The following is a 23,880-nucleotide window of genomic DNA, read 5'->3' on the forward strand; positions in this document are numbered from 1 at the left end:
AAGCATGGTGTGACGCCTCTGCTTGTGTTCAGTTCACACAGCTGGACCCCAGACACGAACACTTCACAATCTCACTCACAACCTGCTCTTGGCACTTCTAATTCCTCCTCTGACACCCACTGCCCTCGTTTCTGTGTCCTACCTACACTCAGCCTGTATTCCCTGTGTTTGGGAAGCAGGGAATTTTCCCAACTCTTGGTGATCGTGGTGGGAATTTGCCTCCTCCACATACTAACTGCAATCTTGAGATTACATACTATTTTACGCATTTCTATTTTCAGCATATTATGCAGTAATAACCCCAGTATGTCTACAGATTCACTTATACCCTTTTCATTAAGAAGTTGATCTAATTCTTTTCCTTCCATGCAAGGGTTAAGTCTTAGCTATGGCCTAGGCAAATAGTGCTGAAAGTGTTGCACGCTTCTGAAGTCCCGTTTCTGTGCCAGTTAGCACACAGGCTCACCTAACCCATCTCCCAGTCCTAAGAAAGGTGGGTAAGTATAGGGAGCAAACATATGATCTAAGATTCTCCATGGAACTAAGATCAACTGGGTTTGTTTACTTTGGGGGTCATAACTAGACCTTACTAGTTTATCATTACTTCATGAGTTGAAGGGAACGAGGAATGATACAATCACTACAGAATTATTAGCTCAAAGAGTATCGGTAACAGGCAGTTCTTGAAGGACAGTCATGGCTACCTTCTATATGGTTTCCCCTAAACATAGCATGAGTATTACTTGGAGGAATAACATGTAAATCATGAAATAACTGCATCTAGCTAGTGGTGCCTCCCTGACATAGATCCAAGTACCCACTTCACACAAGACTCTCAATGGTAGCATGCTCTTCTCTACTCCACAGACTTGGGGGTCCCCAAAAAGTCCTGCTCCAAAGAACAGCTCTACCAATACTGGCATCAACTGCTGTTCACAGATATGCACCCATTGCTTACTACTGTTAACACCCTGTGTGGCATGTAGCTGGTAGTTTTATGCATACATGCCACATATGGAAGTTGTCATTATATCGGACCCCCAACTACTTGAAAATGCAATGGAACAGATTAGTTTATCCCAAACCCTAGCAAATCTTTAATGCCTCTAAGCCCAGGCTCTTCCCACTATCCCAAAGCTACTGCTATTTGCTCAAACAGTTGGAATGCCTTTGAAAAGTCCTGCCATTACTGTGCATCAACATGCAGTTAAATGAATGAATTGATTACAATTTTCTCTGCTCTACCAAATCCTGCGTCTCATACTGTGTCTCATGAATGCACGCCACTGTTGGAAAATGAGCACTAACTGTGTATTCAGGGCAGTTAATGGCAAATTTGAGCAAAATGTTGCTATCTTGATAGGAAAGATTTCTCTGAGCTCTACTAAGCATTTTTGAAAGCAAATTGTGTCAGCAGACTGAAATTACATGCAAAATTATCGACACTATTCACATATGATAGGCAGCCACATGTAAAGATGAAAATTTTAAAAACGCAGGAGAGGAAGCTAAATATCAGCTTCTGCCTAACTGGCTCCGCTCCAATGCTCTGCTCACGGGTGGGCTGTGAAGTGCAAACTATTATGGACAGGTAAGGAGAGGCTTTAGGTAGCACCGGAGGAAGGGTCACAGCTGACTGTACACAGCTATTTCTGTGTTCTGTTTACTACTTTGTTGTTGTGGTTGTTTGAGCTAGGGTTTCACTGTATAGCACTGGAGCCTGCCCTGAAACTCACTCTAGATCAGCCTGGCCTCAAACTCAGAGATCCACCTGCCTCTGCCTCCCAAGTGCTGGGATTAAAGGCGTGCGCCACCACCTGGCTTGCATACTTTTAAAACTTACTGGGTGCTTAATAGGATTCGCGCACTCGGTATGTTGTTTTTTTTTTTTTCCCCACACGGCATGAGCAGAGTGGTGCATAGAATAGATTATTCTATGTTAGTTTTTCACATTCTAGAAAATGTTAATTATAGACATCAGTAGTTGGTTAATTCAGTCTGTTGGACATAACACTCCCTAGTTGTTCAGTCATAACACTTAAGGGCAAGCAATGTAAGGTTGTTTGTTCTCTGACTTGATCTCTTAGCTAAACTTCTGACGTTCTCATTGGATCCTGAAAAACAAGTAGAGTCTACACAGGAAGTGAATATCTTCAATTCTAAAAGATACATGATACCATGACCATCTGAGTAACATCCAATTGTTTAGGAAATAATTTCTTGAGGTACAATATTTCCTTGTATGAGGATAGCTAAGCCTTAACTGAATACCTGTCACGTGTCTGGTACTTGCTCAGATCAAGACTTTCCAACCTTAGTACAACCTTTTTATTTTATTGAAAATAGATTTTTTTTCATACAATATATTCTGGTTATGGTTTCTCCTCCCTCAACTCTTTTAGTTCCTATCTAATCTACCCTCTTGCTTTCATTATTAAACACAGGTCTAAGAAAGAAAAGGAAGGGAAGAAGAGAAAATATAAATAAAATAACAACAAATCAATAGAAAAACAAAAATCAAATATAGTCAAAGGAAAAGTGCAAGTCACATTAGTACACGCAGAAATCCCACAAGACACAAAATCGGGAACTCTACTATATAAACAAGACGTGTAAAGCCGTGGGGGCTGGAATGACCAAAGCATTATGAGACAAACAACAACAACCACCCCAAGATCAAAAAACCAACCCTTCCAAAATACCAGTGAGTTTGTTTCTGTTTCGTGTTGGCCATTTAACTATTGAGCTTGGGGCCTGCCCTTAAGTGTGGTTTGTACCCAGTGAGACTCCTTTGAAGAAAAATAAGTTTTCCTTTGTGAGTGGTTATCATTTGGAGATAGTTTCTGGATTGGGGATTGGGGCGTGTGTCAGCTTCCCCTCACAGCACTGAGACCCCATCTGTCTTAGGCCTGTGTAGGCTTTTGCACGCTGCCACAGTCTCTGTGAGTTCATATGTATCGGTTTTGTTGTGTAGAGAAGACCTTGTTTCCTTGGTGTCTTCCATCTCCATTGGCACTTATAATCTTCCCACGTCTAATTTTAGAGAGTCCCCTGAGCCCTGATGGGAGGGATCTGATGGAGACACCAACGTAGGACTGAGTGTTCCAAGGTCTCTCACTCCCTGCTTTGTCCAGTTGTGGATCTCTGTATTTATTCTTATCTACTGCAGGCAGAAGCTTCTCTAATGGGTGAAGAGCCCACTGATCTGACTATAGCAGAATGTCTTTAGAAGTCACTTTATTGCTGTGTTCCTTTAGCAGAACAACAGCATTTCCCCCCTAGATCCACGACCTTTGTAGTCTCTCGTTCTTAACCATACCAGCAGTGTCAGGCACGGGCTCCATCTCATGGGATTGATCTTAAATCCACTCAGACAGTGGTTGGTTACTCCCATAAGCTCTGTGTCACTACAACACCAGTGTATCTCACAGATAACTCAACATTGCAGATTGAAGGGTTTGTAGCTGCGACTGTGTTCGTTTCTCCTCTGGTAGCAAGCAGAATACCTTCCAATACCATGAACACTAGTCGGTAGGAGTGAAGGCTCGAGATAGACAACAGCTCAACTTCTCTGTTTAATGACTGATGTAAATGTTAATTTCAGGAGTAGGGCATTACCATCTGTTTGTGAAGAGCCTTGGCAATAGCCTAGGTTGTTTAGGGTTTCCATGGGGTCTCTTTGGTCAATAACTCAATTAGATGTAACCTTTCCTAGTTTCACGTGGTGGTGAGGTGTCTGGCTAAGGCTCTGTCTCTCCCATTATTTGGTGACAATTCTGCTACAGTAATTGCATCTTACTGCATTTAGCAATATCTCTAGCCTCTCTGCTTCCTACACATGATCCACCTAGACAAACTGAAAAGTCTCCGGAAATGCTAAGTGTTTCCTAGCAGGTAAATTTGCCTCCACTGGAAATAGCTGCTTTAGCGACATCTAGTTATTTAATCATGTGAACCAACTCTGTGAGGTAAACAATATTCTCCAGTCATTATCAGTCAGCTTCGTATAACTGTAACAAAACACCTGAAATGGCCCATCAAAAAGAAAACAAAAACTGTCACAGCACACAGTTTGAGAGTTTGGGCTCAGAGTTCAAGTCATGTGGCCCAACTGCTTTGGGATTTGTGGCTGAGCAGTATACAAAGGAAGGGAATGTGTTGTGAAGGAGGCTACTCACTCATGACAACCAGGACCCCAAAACAGAGAAGGGGTTAGAATCTCAGTATCACCTTCAAGATCACACATTCAGTGACCTAAATTCCTCCTGCTATGCTGAAGGTTAACAGTGCTTCCGGCTGGAGACTAAGCTTCTAAGGCATGCTGTGAGCGAAGGGGTTGGATAACCTAAGGCCACAAAGCCAGTGATAGAATTGGTTTGGCTCAAGGAAGACAGACTTCAGGAGTTCAGGGCAAGTCTTAACTGCTTCATCACTATAGAGACTTGATCCTTTTGTGACTTCCTCATCTCTGAGGGTTGGTCAGGGATTGAAATGACAAGGTGGCCTTTAGCTGTAGGGCCTGGCTCTCCCTAAATTAAGGAATGTGTAAAGTCAAAGATTTCCATGAGAAAATCTGAAAACCCCCAGTTTAGTAACTTCCCTCATGTAGCGTCCACAATACTTTTGGACTGAGGCAGAGCAGACAGTATAGGTGACCTCCTCTCTTAACAGAAATATCCCGCTTACCGGCTAGCATGATTCTCACTGTTAGATTTCTTCCAATAATTGGAGAAATATACATATCTTCCAAAGGGAAGACCTCATTTACAGACGAACCCTGTTAAAATGCTAATATGTGTATTAAGCTCTATTAGTCTTCATTTAAATAAAGTGATCACATTTATTGTGTCATTTAGCAAAGCTATTAGAAAGTAAATGACAAACTAGCAGACTTCTGAGGGGCCAGGCAGGGCAGGGAAATGAAATTAGAGGACTGTGAAGTAAAGCTACCTCTAGGATTGGCAATGTGGTGTCAGATGAATTGGGACAGGAGATGTGCTCTGTAGGAGATAGGTAACCAGCTGCCTTGAAGAGCAATGGTGTCTCCCACCAGAAACTCCGCCCCTTCCTCTTCTTATCCTCAGTTTCTTTCTGCCACTTGCTTCCTTTCTGGTATCTCAGTTTTCACCTCACACTTCAGTTTGATCAGGACAGGTCAGCAAAACCATCTGTCCCCTGGAGGCATTGCTTGGAATGGTTACCTACACGACTGTCAATTCTCCATAGAGCTCTACATCTGGAAACCCAAGTGTGAGTCTGTCCTGGACTCAGCTCTTCCCTGGTCCTGGAAGACGGGTGATGTAGACACACTCACGAGCCGTGGGTGGTAGAGCCCTTCTGACTCCAAAGTTCCCATCTTGCACAGAAAGGCTAAGAGCGATTTCACTCCTCCTCTTTCTCCTCTTTCCCTCAAGAGTGAGAAACGACCAGTTGTCTTTCTCTTCCTCTCTCTCCTCTTTCCCTCAAGAGTGAGTGGGAAACGACTCGTTGTCTCTGAACAAGAGAGTGTAAGAAAATCATTACAGGAAAAGCTTCCTACCTAGGAATGCCGACTGAGAATTTTTTCTTCAAATAAATGGAATGGAGAAAAATGCCACCAAAATTTAAAATAGATATAATTAAGCACTTTAAAGCCATTTAGTTTTCAAGTATTCAACAGTAACAGAAAACTACTTTAAAAATATGAACAGGTAAGGTACTCAGAACTAAAGCACCGGACTCATGTAAGAGGAAGGATTTTATTGTGGAGGTCGCAAAAGCCAACAATTTAAAGAAAAGGAAAAGGAAAGAAAGGAGGGAGAGAGAGAGAGAGAGGAAGGGAGGGAGGGAGGGAGGGAGGGAAGAAGGGAAGAAAAGCAATATGCTGATAAAAAGCCAGTTTGGGTGGTTAACTGAGAGTGAGCAGATATAAGCCTTTCTTACACAAGCACTGTCAAGGTAGCAACAAGCAGACATAAGGCTGGTGTGTGTGCATCTGAACAAGCTGCCTTGGGTTTGAGAAGATCAGGGTAAAAAAGATAAACATAGAGAGCTTACATTTTTAAAAAATAACATATATTTTGCAAGTATGATCTTTGAAAATTGTGGCCTTAGGAAATCTGCTTTGGCAGGAGACTGCAGAGGCTCCCGTGGAGAGGAAGTGAAAAGGGTGGCCGTACAAACAAGGGCTGCTGGCACATTCAGAGCGCAGGGGATACTTCATAGAGCAAAACACAGTTCTAAGTAAATGGGCTTCAGGCAATTTCAGTGTTAAGATAACATCATTAAGAGCAGAACAGATTGTGCTCAGACCCTGCTGTTTATAATTAACACGTTGCTTCCAAATACTCCTGGGCCCCTGGTAAAGAGTCTTCTGCTCACATCTACCCAGACCAATCAGAGTGTTTCCATCAGAGTCCATGCTGGGCCAGCACCTGTTTGGACAAATCCAATAGAGCCAAAGAACTCCTCTCCCTGGCCAGCTAAGTAGGTGGATGAACACAGCTTGGCTTAGTCATTGTCACAGTGTCCATATGGCTTTGAGGTTTGTTTTCACAAGAAATCATACAAGTATTTTATTATGTCAAAGTTCACGGTCCTAGAAACAAAAACAGACAGTACGTTAGCACCCTCGCTCTCTGCTGCTCAGCTCTGTGACTGCAAAGCACGTGGGACGTAATTTACAACTGGACGACGCTGTGGGATGCACCAGGATAGGGGTGGCACGGGTTTTAAAATACAACTAGAAACATAACTTTTAAACCATTTTTGACCACACAGAAAGTTACTTTCCTTTAAAATAACAAAAACAAAGTTAGGCTACTCAACATTTTGTATTTCAACTATATTGCAGAAAGTTTGGATTTTACTTAAAAGCCATTTGCTTTCTTCCTAATAACCGGAATAAAGTAATTAGAGATGCAAAAGTATTTAAATCTTGTTTGCCTCAGAACATTGTCTGTCTCCAACACCTGTGTTATCATCACAGGGCGCACAGCTCCTCTGTCCTCATTTCTGGCTTTCATTATCTTCAGCCTCTAACAGCAGCTGACCTGTATGCACAGCAACTCAATCTGGATGATCCAAGAATATGATACAACAAACAACGTAGATGTATATTTTTATACTCTGATGGCAGGCAGAATAAAATAACAGAGGAAGAGACCTATAATTATTTTCCTTTCTCCAAACTCGTTCTTCACTATAAATACTCAGACTTGGAGGTTTATTATTTGACGAAATGGTCAAAATAATTAGATATAATGATCTAGCAATAAGTATAAAATTAAAGCCTTAAATATTCAGCTCTGCAAAAATAATTACCCATGCGAGAACAGCCTTTTAGAGTTACTAATTGCACATTCTTATATATTAAACTAAAACCAATTATTCTTTGTCTATCATTTTATAATACACTTTCTAAAAAAAGTTTCTGCAGAAATGACTGACATACCAAATATTTTTAAAAAATATGGACAGGAAACTATAGATACTGCTTTTGGAAACACACTTAAAAATAGCTCAAATTGGGGAACGCTCTGGCTCCTGTGGACCCAACATTAGACTGAAGACTGTCTTTCATCAGAACAGCGGCTCCCTGAGAAACACAAAAACCTCCTGAGTAGCATACATAGACCCTGTCAGCGCAGCAGTGACGAGACCACCACGGATGATCACGTCAGTTAAGCTCTCCCAAGCAGAGACACGGCCCTGACATCGTAACACTGCTAGATTCTCACGGCCTTCCCTCACTTACCTCTCAAATCTACTGGTCATAAAGTCCCTATAAAAATGACCCTAGGGGAAAAAAAAAACCCTTTTCAGCCAGTAATCTGACTTACCAAGGGTCTTAAGCTACGTTTTCTCATCACAAACTAGAGTTCTATTAGAATACCTTTCTGAAGACATTCCCTCTGATGGCTTTAATTATAAGATTATGAAGCAACAAAGTCAAATGAACTTAATGCCCTTTCCTTTTTCTTTCTTTCTTTCTTTTTTTTTTTTTTGTTCTATGTGAAAGCAAAAGTACGGAAGACATTAAGTTAAAAACAACTTGAATCCACTGGGAGGCCCTCTATATTCCAAAGCCTTACTCAATAGTAGTAAAAAGTGGTCAATATGAAGACACATCTACACCCTAAGAATGCATAAAGAGAACACAGAATCCACTGGAAAATGTTTGTCTAATGGGCTAGGACTAGAAAAATTCATAAACAAATGAAAACAGATTAACTGGTTAATAGGATTCTTTTTAATGTTTCAGTAATTATTTATATGGCTATAGCACAATTTATGCAATAAAATGTTAATAAATGGAATGGCTTTAAACACCCTAAGCAACTTACAAACATGCAATTATAGAATATTAACTGTATTCCATGTCAGTAAGCCAGCACCAGAAAATCAAATCAGACTGCGACATTTCTTTTCCTCAAAGACTGACTGAGGGATGGGTGACAGCTCAGTGTTAGGAATATGTCCTGTTTGTGCAGAGGACCCGAGTCAGAGCTCCAGGACCCACGCCTGGATTCCCGGTTTCGGGGAGATCCAACATAAAAACAGATTTATATGTAGGATTCACAAAGCCCAGAAGAGGGCACTGAATCCTGTGATCTGCTAGCCATGTGGGTGCTGGGAACTGAAGCTAGGTCCTCTCTCTGCAAGAGCAGCAAATCTCTTAACCACTGAGCCATTGCCCTTGTAGGAACCAAGTGAGTGACCACGGAACTGAATCTCTGTGCAGCATTTACTAACCAAGCTGTGCAAATGCTTCCATGGCTCACCCAGCCCTCAATAAACAGGGGACTGTCAACTGACCCCATTTCACCAGCACAGCCACAGAGGCAGAATCAATCACCATGCTGCAGGTGACCACAGGAACTGCTCACAGGGCAAACAGCCCACTTTAAAGGAAGCCGTCATGCTGCGGGTGACCACAGGAACTGCTCACAGGGCAAACAGCCCACTTTAAAGGAAGCCGCCATGCTGCAGGAGACCACAGGAACTGCTCACAGGGCAAACAGCCCACTTTGCTCTGTGGAACCTGTACTCCTGTACTCGCTTCTGGCCTTTCGTGCGCTTAGACACATACCAGATGCATATAAATACAACTTTGACTCCAGATAATGTTCGGTGAGTGCAGGAGGGTCTGATTCCCATGAAACACAAACTATTAATACAATGTGGATGACGATTTCTCGTAATCCTTTTTGTATGTATGTGGAATACATGTGTATGTAGGCTCGCATGTATACGAGTGCACAAATGCTTGCATGTGTACATGGAAGCTTGAGGTGGACACTGTGTCTCCCTTGATCAGTTTCCACATTACTTACTGAGGTAAAATCACTTGCTAAATCTGGACCTTAGCAATTCCAGCTAGCCTAGCTAGCCAGCTCCACCCAGACGATGTGCCTGCCTCCCAAATGCTGGGATTATAGGCAGCTGTGGCATCTGCCTGAAGGCGTAAGTCACAAACAATGCCACACCAATTTGGGATTATGATTATTAGGGTGGTATTTACTTAAAGGGGAAAAAACTTACAGATCACTGTCCCAGGCAACAGCCCTCTACGCAACCAGGAAAGGAGTCTAGTCGCTGGCGGAGCAGGAAGTGAAGAGAGAGAGGAGAGGGAAGTGGCCGCTTTTTTAAAGGGAGAGAAACCACGCCCCAATGGGCTGGTACCTCAGCGGTGATAGGCTGGAGGAGTGGGAGGACCTCCCGCAACATCTGCCCAACCTTAACTGGGTTCTGGTGGTAACTCTTGTCCTTAACCTTACATAGGAATGCTTTATTTACTGAGCCATCTCCATAGCCTTCCTAGGGGTAATTCTTAAGTCAGAACTGAGAACAGAATCAAACCATATAACATATATTTAAGAATTTAGTTTTATCTGTATTTTATTTCACTTTATCAATTCTTTTTTCACAGAAAAGACTTTTTTCTCATGATTTCAGACTTTGTGTGTATTTTTGAGTTCGCTTCTTTAGAAATAAGTTTCTTAAAAAAAAAAAAGAAGAAAAGAAAAACAACAACAACAACAAAAACCAAAACCAAAACCAAAAAGCAACTTTATTTTACACCCCTGAGGCATCTCACAGTGTCTTCCCACTATGGGAACTGGAAAGCCTGATTTTCACCTCACGGTAAGGCCGCTCCATAGATGGCTCCCACAGGCTCCTTGGAGGTTAGTTCTCTTCATTCTCTACTCCACATTCTAATTCCTTTTTGGAAGCAGTTGGCTTTCCTAACCAAACCTTTCCACTGTTCTGGTCCTTTGTCTTCGATGAATTCCCTTTCTCTCTCATTGTGGGCATTAACTAACACATGGCGCTCCCTGATCGGCAGCTTTCTTTCCAGTCCACCTCTCTCCTACATGCCAGGCGGTTCAGTCAAGCGAAGCTGGTGTCCTTATGTGAGACCCAGACAATCCCAGTCAGCAGCCTTCTCTCTACTTCCTTACCATTCTTCAGCCACTGAATAAATTTAGTACCTAGTTTCCTTTGCTTTGTACCCTGTTACCTAATAAATTGTCTGCATATTGGTCTTTTCATCTCTAATAAATGTACTCGGAGATATTCTACTTCTCAGAACATACCTCTGAGATATTATTTGTTCCATTTCAGGAATCTGGGACACTAGGGATAATTAGGTTACAAACCCCTTCATTTTATTTAGACCTACAGATAATGAGTATTGCCAGACATAAAAGTCTTGGTTCCTGGCTGGTTTGCCTTCCCTTCTGTCCAGCTCAGACTCCATGGTTCATCACGAGCTCATGTGTTAGCACTCAACTCCTCTGGCAAGACCCCAATGTTATGTGATTTCTATTACTATTCTTCCCAGCCCTGGTAGTCCAGCACATGGAGTACTGCTGGACAAGATCGCAGGTCTCACAAACTGACACCACTGGAAACTCAAGGTCAAGAATTTCAAGCCCCCTCAGCATGCTGCTTTTCCCAGCGGGCACTGGCTGCCATGTGCAGGGCCATGGATTCCAACATCACACACTTTTCTCAAGCTGTTTCCAGCTCTGCCTTCAGTCACAATTCCTGCCTCCCCCTCATGGAGAAAGCAGAAGAATCAGGTGAGAATTCCTCAACTTTCCGCTGCCAAAGAGCAGCTGAGTCCACAGTGCTCTGCTCGGAGGCCACAGCATACTGCTGCCCCATCGTGGGCTCTTTCAACTCCCTTCTGCATCCCATCCTTACACAGTACTGCAAAGATTTTTGTGTTTTAAATTATTCTGTTTTGTGTCACTAACTTTCCTATCTTTTTCCTCAGCATTTAAATATATTCGTATCTTCAAAACCACACTGATTACATAAACACACATGCAGCAGCTCCACCATACTTGTCTCTGCATCTCAGAAGAGCCTAGACAATGTTTGCTGACAGTGAGATCACGGATCTTAAGTGCATAAAGAACAGAAGCTAAACCTGTGCTTACAGCATCCACATTTCTCTCTCTCTCTTTCTTTCTGCATGTTTTATTTCCCATGTAGCAACATCACAACATTATGATTTAACTTTATGTATACATAAGCAGACATCTTAATGCACACACACACACACACACACACACACACACATGCACACACACACGCATACACACGGTGAGGGGGACTAAGATAAAGGAGACAGACATCTGATGGGGGAGAAAGAAGGAAGAACAAGAGATGCAATTGAATGAATGTAAATGTATGGAACACAAAAGCAGAAGGCTCATGGTAGCAGTGGGGGGAGGGACTAGCAAATCAGGTTAATGGGGAGGGGGTGGAGGGCGTGGTGAGAGAGTTGGGGAGCAAGAATAAGTATAACAACATATATTAAGGTATATATATGAAAATATCAAAATGAAACCCATTACTTTGTTAATAAAATTTTTATTTGAAAAATCACAATAATAAAAATAATTATAGCAGAAAATAGTTGATTCACTATATTCTATATTAAAGGAAGTAAACAGAGGCAAATTCTATGCAAAAAGAACAGAAGGGATGAAATAATATGAGAAATTAAATTAATAACACTATAGAATTATATATATATATATGTGTGTGTATGTGTGTGTATGTATACTAGTCTTTGGATATGTATTCAAACAAAATGAAAACGGAGCTGGGAATGCTCTTGTAGCTTCATTTTTATGATTAATACACTTGTTTATTTGTCTATATATGTATTCCTGCTGGAGATGGTTTCCTTTCTTTCTTTCTTTCTTTTTTTTTTTTTTTTTTTTTACTGATTTTATTGAGCTATAAATTTTTCTATGCTCCCCTTCCTACCCTTCCCATGGTCCCCATGCTCCCAATTTACTCAGGAGATCTTATCTGGGATTGTGAATTGTGAGCTGGTTTTCTTTGCTTTGTGTCTAAAAGCCACTTATGAGTGAGTACATGTGATATTTGTCTTTCTGGGTCTGAGTTACCTCACTCAATATGATGTTTTCTAGATCCATCCATTTGCCTGCAAATCTCAAGATGTCATCATTTTTTTCTGCTGTGTAGTACTCCACTGTGCAAATGTACCACCACATTTCCCATATCCATTCTTGGGTCGAGGGGTGAGATGGACTGGGGTGACCCCCCCCACCCCCGTACCGCTATCGTGTGCTCTGACTGCTCCCTGCCTTCCTCAGTCTCGCAGGCATGTGGAGGGTCCTCACACGTGTAACTCTACACAACGACCTCATTCACTTAGGCTCTACCACGATCTCTTCCTCACATTTTTTCCTTCGAAAGTAAAATGCTTAATAACTGCACAGTAATTTTCCTAAGAAAATAAATTACTGACCAATCTAATAATTTGTTATTTTGCTGGTTGGCTGTCATTATTTTGCTCAACTGACACAAACTAGAGCGATCTGGGAAAAGGGAACCTCAACTGGTAAGTTTCCATCAGATTGGTCCGTAGGTAAGTATGTAGGATAATTACTTTGACTAATCATCGATTGATCCTGGGTGATATAAAAGCAATAAATGACTCATGGAAAACAGAAACCCCCTCCCCATCTCTGTATGAGTTCCTGCCTCCAAGTTCCTGCCCTGTTTGAGTTCCTGACTTGGTGTCCTTCAGTGATGAACTGTGCTCAGGAGTGTGAGCCAAATAAACCCTTTCCTCCGCAACCTGCTTTATGGTTATGGTGTTCTGTCACAGCAACAGAAACTCTAAGAAGGTAGAAAAGAAAAACTGGTAAGATCACCTTCAAATTCTAGACCTCTGCAACATGGCCAACTACAGGACCATTGCTGAAACGGGAAACACTGGAAGAAAAGCTGAATCCTTTTGTTATTTGTGTGTGGAAACAAGTTAGAGTTTCTGAGTTCAGTCTTGAGTCGGACTGTAAATATCCAATAAAGGTCAGAATGTGACAAAAAAAAAAATGGCCGTAAACAACAGGGGAGTTACTGATGGCTGAGCAGTATGGCTAAAACTGCCTGGGAAGGAAGTAGGTTATGAGGAAGCTGCCAGGATCAGGCCTCAAGGAACGGCTCCATTTAAAGGTCAGGTGGGGAGAACAGGCTGGCAAAGGAGCCTCAGCAAAGGCAGCAGAGAAGAGACAGACACAGCAGCACCACAGAGTCCAGGAACCCAGGAGAAGAGAGCTTTGAGAACTGTCAGTGGTGTCAAGTGAGCCTCTGCACAGGCAGCAGAGGACAGAAAGACAGAGCAGCACCTCAGGATCCAGGAACCCAGGAGAAGAGAGCTTTGAGAACTGTCAGTGGTGGGAGAAATGGAGCACAGAAGAGGGAACGCAGACATTCGCAGGTGTGGTGTACAGAGAATCAAGACTCTAGTAGGCAGGAGACAGTGGTATAAACTGCATGAAACTGCATGCTTTACTCCTCGACAGGAGAACAAGGAGGCAGATGTAGATCCAGGCTCAAAGCCGGGGGCGGTGCAGTATGGATGTGGCATCATGGAGGTCACTGAAATGATCTTGTCAAACAAAACAGTCTTGAAGGACTTGATTTGGAGAGAAGGAACTGCTGCCACTATACAGCTGCAGGGGCAGTGGTATATACCCAAAGTCAGGTTTTAGTAAAGGTGCCCTGGGATGTCCTTCTGTATATATGTTGCTTTTATTGGCGAATGAATAAAGCTGTTTTGGCCAAAGGCTTAGCAGAGTCAAGCCAGATGGAAAATCCAAAGAGAGATACATAAAGAGAGTAGGCAGAGTCAGAGAGACGCCATGTAGCTGCTGAAGGAGAAAGTCACCACCAGAACCTTTCCGGTAAGCCACAGCCCCGAGGCAATACACTGACTGATAGAAATGGGTTAATTTAAGATGTAAGAGCTAGTTAATAAGAAGCCCAAACCATTGCCCAAACTGTTGCAATTAATACAGTTTCTGTGCGATTATTTGGGTCTGAGGAGCCAGGATACAAATGCGCAGTCTCCATTTACATTAAGGAAGTAAGGAAGAGAACTGAAGACAGGTGTCTTAAATGAATGGAAAGAGAAACAGGTCAAGTCAGCATAAAAGAAGCAAAAATGTGACCCAAGAGTAGAAGACGGCAGATGTGGGAAGAGGATGTGCTTAGGGTCTAAAGTGTCATCTTTCATATGAGCTTCTGTACCCAATGATCTCTTAAATCCCACCTTCCAAAGTATTTCAATAATTTCCTTTCTGGCCACCTATCCTACTGTCTACGACTTCTAATTCTACATCACTGCAAACCTCATTAGAGGATGTTATGCTGGAGCTTGTTCATTCCTGGCACTTAAATGATCTTTTCTCTTAAGTGACTTTTTATTACACTAGAAAGGGCATTCTTATTTAGCATATCATATCATCTGCATAATGGTGACATTTTGCATTAATAAATACTCTAAACTTACCGCGCAATGGCTCTGATGAAATCTAGAGAAACTGTGCATTTGTATTTTGGTCCATCAAGCTGATCGTCATGACCAACCAGGGTTAACAGCTGTAGAGTCACCAGGGAAGTAATCTAAAATTGAAAGGATATTTTTATGAGAAATTTAATGACATTAAATGATACCTTTATTTACAATGCTACTAATACAGACATAAATGAATCCACAAAGAATACAAGTAATTTAAAATTTGTATACCTAAATTTGTACATATGTTTAAAAGCCTAGTTCCAATGAAAAGTATTCAACAAGAGCCCAGTTTGTTAAGAGATGATTGAAAATATTTATAGTATTTTCTCATATAAACATCATTTGTGTGTGGGCAGGTTCACGGGTGTATATATATAAGCTAAGGATAAATTCAAGGGTTTTTTGTTCTGTTTTGTTTTTGAGACAGGGTCACTCCTCTTAGCACCCAAGGCTCATCAGTTTGGCTAGGTTGGTAAGTTAGTGAGCTCCAAGAATCTACCTGTTTCTGTCTCCTAGGATCTGAGTTCACAAATGTATGTCATCAGCTCCGCTTTCTATGTGTGTGATGATGATCAAATCCAGGTCTTCATACTAGCAAGAATTTTACTAGAGATAGCTGCAAATCGCAGATGTTTCTACATAGGGAAGTGTCTCTGACTGCTCCAGCATGCATGTACAGGCATGTGTAAGACAAAGGTGATGCATGTATAAGCATGCATAGGACAGAGGTGAGACTTTTCCCATCCAGCTCTTCAGAAGTCAGTGACAAATCTGACACCCAAGAAGGAGATACACAAGAGAGCCATTCCTATCCTTACACCCCTAGACGCAGAAAATGATTTACAGAGCCTCTACTCCAGCAAGGAAAGGTAAAAGAGGAAAGTGCATAGACTATAAATTAGCATCTTAGAAGGATTCGGTCCAGTGGAAGAAAAGCTCCCACAACAACAAACACATACTTGACTTGGACACTGCCAGCTATTTTTACCACAGTCTGGTTCACAGAGGGTTTGTCAATCAATTGAGTTTCGAATTGCCCTGAACATATTTCAGAATCAAATACTAAGAAAGTCTTACAGGGTTTGGAAAATAACCACAGGAGAAGAAACTTCCAGTTTCAACTAGATGACAGATGCAGATACACTGCTTCTCTGTATTGAGCACAACTAACATCCTGAATATAATGTAAGGGTCAATCAAGGAGGCTGGGAAAACAGAAAGGACAGTGGACAATGCAAGGACACCAGGCTGAAGGAGCAACACAAGGGGACAAAGTTGGAAATTCTTTGTCCCAACAGTAGAAATGACGTTGGGTCTAGAACAGCTGGTGGGCAAGCCAGGAACAAGATTCATGGCCAGACTTAATCTCCCCATGGATGGAAGGCAACTGTGAGAAATAAACTGGTAAGTCTGTGTCTGGCAAAGCTATCATTTGCAAATGAAGTGGAAATAGACATTCTTAAACAAGAGGGAATTAAGAGAATCTTCCACTGGGAGACCTACTTTTAAAGAAAGCCAAGGGACGTTCTTTAAACAAAAGTCTAAAAGGAGCATTGAGCATCAAAAAGAAAAAACAATAACAGAGAGCTGATGGTAGGAAAATGCAGCATCTCCTCATGAGACTAATATTGGTTAAAATTGTATAGTTGGAACTTTCTTTGGGCTGCCAACCAACTCCCAAATAATGACACGGAGACTTATTAATTATAAATGCTTGACCTTAGCTTAGGCTTGTCCCACTAACTCTTTTAACTAAATTTAACCTGTTTCTACTTATCCACATTTTGCCTTAATGCCTTTTAAAATCTTTCATTCCACATGTCCTGTTTTCCTGCTTCCTCCAAGTCTGGTTTGCTGGACCCTGGCCTTTTCTTCTCTCCCACCGTCTCCCTCTGTCTCTCTCCAACCTGGATTCCTCCTCCTACTTATTCTCTCAGCCCAGAGGTCTCACCTATACCTCCTGCCTAGCTATTGGCTGCTTAGCTTTTTTTTTTAAGACAGGCAAAGTAAACAAATGCAACACATCTTTACATAGTTAAACAAATATTCCATTCCACAACAAAATGTAACAGTATCATATATTCAAAGCAATGCTATTTAATAGGTGTAAACATAAAGACCTACATGGAAGAGTAAGTGAACTGCTTCATATATGCTGTGAATATGTTTTATTACCATTGGTTAACAAAAAAGCTGCTTTGACCTATGACAGGGCAGAATATAGAAAGGCTGGAATTCCAAGCAGGAATAGAAGAGGAAAGAAGGTGGAGTCAGAGAGACGCCATGTAACTGCCACAGGAGAAAGACACCAAACCCTTACTTGTAAGCCATAGCCTCATGGTGATACACAGATGAATAGAAATAGGTTAATTTAAGAAGCATGCTTGAGCCATTGCCCAAACAGTGCTGTAATTAATATAGTTTTGTGTGATTATTTGGGTCTGAGTGGGTAGGAAACAAAAGGGCAGTCTAGAAAATAAAAGGACAGTCTCCATTTACAAACATAAAACCCTGCACACCAAATTTTGGAGTAGCTTCAGTTACAAGAGCCAAAACAACAACCTCCACCAACCACTTCCAAACTAAAACACTTGAATAACTTGTATGCCCAATAAGCTAATATTTAAACCATGGTCCTGGCACGTCATTGAGTACTAAGCAATAAAAACAAAGAGCTGGGGAGACTGCTCAGTGGGTACAGAAGCTTAACAAGCATAAAGGACCTGAGACCTAGTTAGTATTCTCCAGCACCCACAGAAAAAGCTGGCACAGCAATATGTACCTACAATCCCATCTCTGGGGAATGTAAAGACAGGTGGATCCCAAGAGATCGATGGCCAGCCAGTCCAGTCAACTGGAGAGAGATTTTTGCCTCAGAAAGTAAGAAAGACTGACAGAGGAAGATGCCTAACATTAACTTCTGGCACGCACACCTGCATACATATGCAAAAGCACATACACCTGCACACACTACTGCAGCATGAAAGGGGAATCTCAGCTCCCAAAGACTGGGGAAGAAAAGGAAGACTTAACAGCTATCTGTGGAAAATAGGGTAGGCAGATCCTTATGATGATGAAAATGGTTTGTACCTTGATTGTGGTAATAAATATGCAGAGCTACAGAGGGAAAATTTTCCTTAAGCAATGATACAGAGATGTACATAAAGATGAATGAATAGAGATAAGGGTTGGAGGGGTAGATTGGTGGTAGTGTGCCCAGGGTTTGATCCTTAGTACCCAAACAAAACATATATTTTAAAAAAACAACGCCCCTGCCCCTCAAACAACAGCAACAAGCAAAAACAGCACCAAATACATAGAAAATGATTATATATACATTGGGGAAACTGGAAAAAGATCAGTAGACCGCATCAATGCCAACTTCTTGATTGTAATACTTTCCATTTGTTGTTGTTGTTGTTTTTTGAGACAAGGTTTCTCTCTGTAGCCCTAGCTTTCCTGGAACTCACTCTATAGACCAGGCTGGGCTCAAACTCAGAGATCTGCCTGCCTCTGTCTTCCGAGTTCTAGGATTAAAGGCACCACCACCTGGCCCCCTTTTTTTTTGTTTGTTTGTTTGTTTAGTTTTTTTTGATGAATTGTGATACTTCTGGCTGGATATTTTGCAAAATGTTCCTGTCAGGGGAAATTAATGAAGGGCACATGGGAATACAGGGTCTGGATCACCTTGCACAAATGTAGGTGAATGTATAATTATCCAGAAAAAAAGCGGAACAAACTAAAGATAAATACTGATAAGGTTCTAAGAAACCCTAAAGACCTTTATCTTCATTTCAAAATTTTTAAGTTATCTACAAAGCTATAAAAATCTTTTAAAATTACAACATCTTGTGCCCATATTTATCAGGGTTCTTTAATATTTGGATACAATACAACCTTAAGTGGGAAGTCAGAAATTCCAAGCTGTGAGCCCACACTGGTTTGCACAGATTTGTCAGAGATCTGGAGCAGGTCAAACATTATTTCTTAATACTGTTGGAGGATTACAGTGCAACCCACCCTGACTGGTTTCTCCCCAATTCTTACCTTTTATTTCTAGCCTTCAAAATGACAAAAATTTTATTTTTGTTTAGGGACTATAATCACCACTTACATTTAAGTATATAATAAAAGAAAATTTTCTTGTGAAAAAAATAATTGGAAAAGAAAAATCTGAGCGCTAGAGAGATGGCTTGGAGGTTCAGAGCACATGCTACTCTGACAGAGGATCTGGAGTTCAATTCCCAATACCACCCTGGGTGATGTACAACCTGTAACTCTGGCTATAAAGACCATATTCTCTCTTCTAGTTTCTGTATGCAAAGCAGTGTGTATTCATACAAAATAAACAAGTCTTTCAAAAGAAAAATTTGAACTAGCTCACAGGACATGGAACTCTTAGAAAGAACACCATAAAGGATGATGGGTATTCCCAGTCTCCAATCAGCAATCAGCCCCTCGAGGCTTAACAGAAATTATGTTTCACAATTACATAATGTGCCATCATGGAGGTTTACCAGAAACTTTTTAGAGTTCTTACAACAAAATTTCAAATTAAGCATTTCATGTCAAGACCACTTTAGATATTAACAGTGTTTAGCCAAAGCAATGTCTGGCTCTAGGTGCTGGTGACTACTGAAAAATGGTTCGCTAAGTCATCTAATGTTTGTTTTTAAGGGCCCTGTGTTATTATTAAGCTATATATTTTTCTCTGCTCCTCTCCCTTCTTCTCCCCTCTTCTTCCACCCTCTCCCATGATCCCCATGTTCCCAATTTATTCAGGAGACCTAGTCTTTTTCTACTTTTGGGGAAGTTTTTCTGAGTATGTGTTGCTTTTATTGGTTAATAAAGAAGCTGTTTCTGCCCAATGGCTTAACAGAATATAGCCAGGCTGGAAGAGAAAGATATAGAGAGTAGGCAGAGTCAGGGGGAAGCCATGTAGCCACCAGAGACAGACGTGATGGAACCTTGCTGGTAAGCCACAGCCATGTGGTGACACACAGATTAATGGAGATGGGTTAGTTTAGGATGTAAGAGCTACCCAGTCCAATAAGAAACTAGAGCTGATAGGCTACGGAGTGATTTAATTAATACAGTTTCTGTGTGGTTATTTTGGTTCTGGGCAACCAGGAACAAACAAATGGCCTCTCTTTACATACTTCCCATGTAGATTAGATCCATGTATGCCTCTCTTAGGTTCTCTGGGATTGTAAATTGTAGGCTAGTTTTTCTTTATGTCCAAAAGCCACATATGAGTGAGTACAATTATATTTGTCTTTCTGGGTCTGGGTTACCTCACTCAATATGATTTTTCTAGATCCATTCATTTGCCTGCAAATTTCAAGATGTCATTTTTCTGCTGTGTAGTACTCCATTGTGTAAATGTACCACATTTTCCTTATCCATTAAAAAAGAGAAATATACACATAATTTATGAGTGATTAGAATTTATATTCTTTATTTAGAACTGTTAAGTGCTGAAGAGACTTAAAATTACTTTCTTGAATTATTTATATCTGAAAATAGATACTTTTATGGAATATAAAAATTTATATTCTTTCTGAGGGATAATACTTTAAAAAATCTTCATCTTTATATTTAGGATATATAGATATTGATACATTTTAATACTGCTGAAAGTTATTTTTAATGGGTGTGGAACAAGTATCTTGCAATTTTTAGTTCATATAAAACAAAATAAAAATATAACCTTTGATAGAAATTAAGAAAAAAAATGCCTGTGTTAGCCCATTTCATCTTTTCTTCTCTTTCACTCCTCCTAAAGTAAACGACTCATTCCTCAGGGCCGCATCAAGGGCATGTATAGAGACGCAGAAAGAGCGATGACATCTACCCACTAATACTAGCAACCATGGGACATCGGTGGTGTGGAAAATGGAATGTATCACCTGTCTGGGCTCTCTGTGACCCCTGTGCCAGACACCTAAATTTCTCTAGGCCTCACCATTCCCTTAGTACTTAGGACACAATTTAGTACTAATTAAGTACGAAAAACAGCTCCTTTGTCCAGATTCAGAAACAGACAGCTAGGCTAATTCTGTCTTTTCCCCTCAGTTCAGGGATATACAAAAATTTCTATAAATTAGAAGCATCTTGCTAATAAGATGAATAGTATTCACCTGCCTATTTTGGAATGTGGGCACTGTTCTACTTTATTCTACATTAGCCTAAAATAATCTGATTAAAAACTAAAGTAGTCTATTATTTGCTGTGTCACGGGTAGAACTAAAGAATATTAGGTGAACAGCCAAGCTCAAAAAGACAAATACTGCAAGTTCCTCATCATATATAAAAGCTAGAAATTTGATTTTTGAAAAGTGGAATGTAAAATAAAAGTCACATGATTGTAGGAAGAAAGGCCAGAGAAAGTCATAAGCAAGTACCAGGATCTAATCATCTCACCAGGTCATTCATGGTGAACAAGAGGGGAAGATGTATACAAAGGTTCCCAACACAGATAAATGCCAGCATGTAGGAAATAGCTGCTTACTGCCTGGATTATACACTGTACACATGAATTACTACACTATAGCTCATAAACATGCAGAATTATGTGTCAACTAAACCTAAAATATTTACTATTAAAAAACTAAAATATATAATCTTTCCCTTTAACTAGCTCCTATGAAAATTTAAAAATGAAAATCTCTCTCTGCATATACACAGATATATATATAGACACATGATCATCTTCACTGTGTTATTCCTGTGTTCTTTGTTCTCATCCACGGTGGGCTGATTATTGATATCTTAACAATAGGAGTTCATGGACCACAGTGAGGATTTTTTTTTTTTCATAATCTGAGAGACAGTCACTAACAAGCCTCAGCTGGAAATGCTTAATGTAAAAACAGTGTGAACCTGTTCCTGGGCTAACAAACTCTTCTTTCTGCCAACAAAGGTAAATCAATTTACAACTGTAATTAATTTTTAACAGGCTCATTATTTTTGTACTTTTATAGGATGGTATATAGGTCAACTGATTTACGAAATACTCCATATTCTAGCTGTTCTGGAGAAGCTGTATGATCCACAACATATTAAATTATTTAAATAAACTTAACATGAAGTGTCAGTATGTGAGTTCCACACAACTCAGCAAATACCATAATTGTTGTGGTGGTTTGTGTCCTAAATTAGTTGTTTGGCTTAGACTTTTACACACACATAGGGGGGTAGGGAGAGGGGGTGGATGGAAGCAATAGGAAGAGATGGGCAAATAGCAAATACTATCAGGGCAGTTCAGTTTGAAACTGTCACTGCTGGTTTTGTTTCTTTATTTGTTTTACCTCCAAAAGGAGAAGCATGCTCAGATAACCAAAAAAATGGTGTGTATTTTTATACAAAAGAACTAAAAGAACTTGCTTGCATTTTTGGAAATGGTTGAGAATCTTTAGTGGCTAGAAGGATCCTAAGTCCAGAAAAGGAGAATAGGAAGACATTCATTTAGGGACACTGGGTATGAAAAATTGTACACATTCAGGGAAGCTGGAGAAAAACACACACGAAATGGCAGCAGTTAAGTGGGAGGTGACTGTTCTTTTAATGATCTGAATGAACACGGGTATCTGATTCTAGAGAAGGGGCTAAGTGTGGACTTACTGAGATGTCCCAAAGTAAGGAGACAGACCATGAGGCATCAGCAGTGACGGCACTACATGCAGCAAGACAAAGACTAGGGAAGTTAGTGTGACTTCAGAAACAGTTTACAGTGACAAGGATGGAGGAGAAACAAAGTGGCAAATCCTGGGTTAGACTGAGCAGGGCCTTACACGAAAGGCCATCCAATGGAGAGTTGGTTTGTCAGATAATGTAACTCATTAAAAAGAAAAGAAAAAGAAGAAAAAAAGACCAAACTGGTGCCTTTATGAGAAAGAGCCTCGAGACAAAGAGCCCAGAGAGGAGCTGGTGTAGGGCTAAGATCTGATGAAGCCAATGACCCAAAACAATGGTAACTGTGGTAAAAAGAATAACGTATATTTAATATTTAGGAGAAAAAGCATATTGCATATGATCAATTAAATAGGATAAAAGACCTCAAAAGTTATTTCTCCATTTGCTAAAGTAATATCTAGAAATATCATATTAATTTTTTTTCCTAGCTGTGTGTCACATTAACACACACACACAACACACTTAGTAGGCAGATGGTAAAGAGATTACTAGTTTTACTTTATTTTTTTTAACGTGCAAATGTGGTTATTTTTATGACTAGTTTTAAGATTGAAGGCTGAAACTCCACAGAAAAGCTTTAGGGAATGATCCGATTTGTTATACCAGTATAAGGTATATTTGTGATATTCAGATCAATTCAAATTCAGCCATCATACTGGATGGAGAACTTGAGATGCAGGCATATAAGAAGATAAGGATATAAATACATAGTCCGTACACCATCAATGTGCAAGCCGCATTTATCACCAGGGAATATTTAAGACAATTCTGGAGAAGTCCTCTTTCTTATTCTGAACAATAAGAACCTACCATTCTAAGAACTCAACTTGCTATCAACATGCCAACTGTCTGAAGGTGAGACACCTGACTCGGGCAGAACCTGATCTGCTGCAGTCCCGTGTCTATGAGCACGTGCGGTCGACTACAGATGCCAGGTGCGGCCTCCAAAGAGAGAACGCCAATGAACAGTACACTGAGCTGTCACGAGAGACTCCCTTAAGCAGCACCAATTCTTCAATCACACATTTACAAGCACTTTACAATGTAGCGCACATTTCCACAGCAGAGATTATCACCAGTAATTTTTCCCCTAACTAGTTTCTAATGTAGATTTGCCTATACAGTCACTATAGCAAGAGTGTGGAATCTCTTAAATATGCATTTACAAGAAAATACCCATTCAAACTTTATGTTTTCGGCCAAAAATCTACCATGATCAAAAAATCTATCTTTGTTGCATACATCCCCCACCAGATAAAAATAATGGATACATATTTGGCATATTTATCAGAGGTAATACTATGTTTGGAACAAAGTGGTTATAAAATATCACTTACAAGAAACAAGGCACC

General features: G+C 40.5%; 1 protein-coding gene across 1 annotated transcript in view; it reads right to left on the minus strand.

The window, feature by feature from the left end:
* Positions 1 to 5,724: 5,724 nt before the first annotated feature.
* Positions 5,725 to 23,880, minus strand: part of LOC121434749 (origin recognition complex subunit 5-like) — a 58,379-nt gene continuing 40,223 nt past the window's right edge. Inside the window, exons 13-14 of the mRNA XM_041633703.1 lie at positions 14,825 to 14,937; positions 5,725 to 6,577 (exon numbers count right to left, since the gene is read on the minus strand). Coding sequence (XP_041489637.1) covers positions 6,532 to 6,577; positions 14,825 to 14,937 — 159 coding nt within the window. The 3' untranslated portion in view covers positions 5,725 to 6,531. The remainder of the gene's footprint in view (positions 6,578 to 14,824; positions 14,938 to 23,880) is intronic.

Source organism: Microtus oregoni, unplaced genomic scaffold (assembly GCF_018167655.1).
Source record: "Microtus oregoni isolate MIOR12 unplaced genomic scaffold, Mior012 000044F_ref0000062, whole genome shotgun sequence".
Classification (NCBI taxonomy): Eukaryota; Metazoa; Chordata; class Mammalia; order Rodentia; family Cricetidae; genus Microtus; species Microtus oregoni.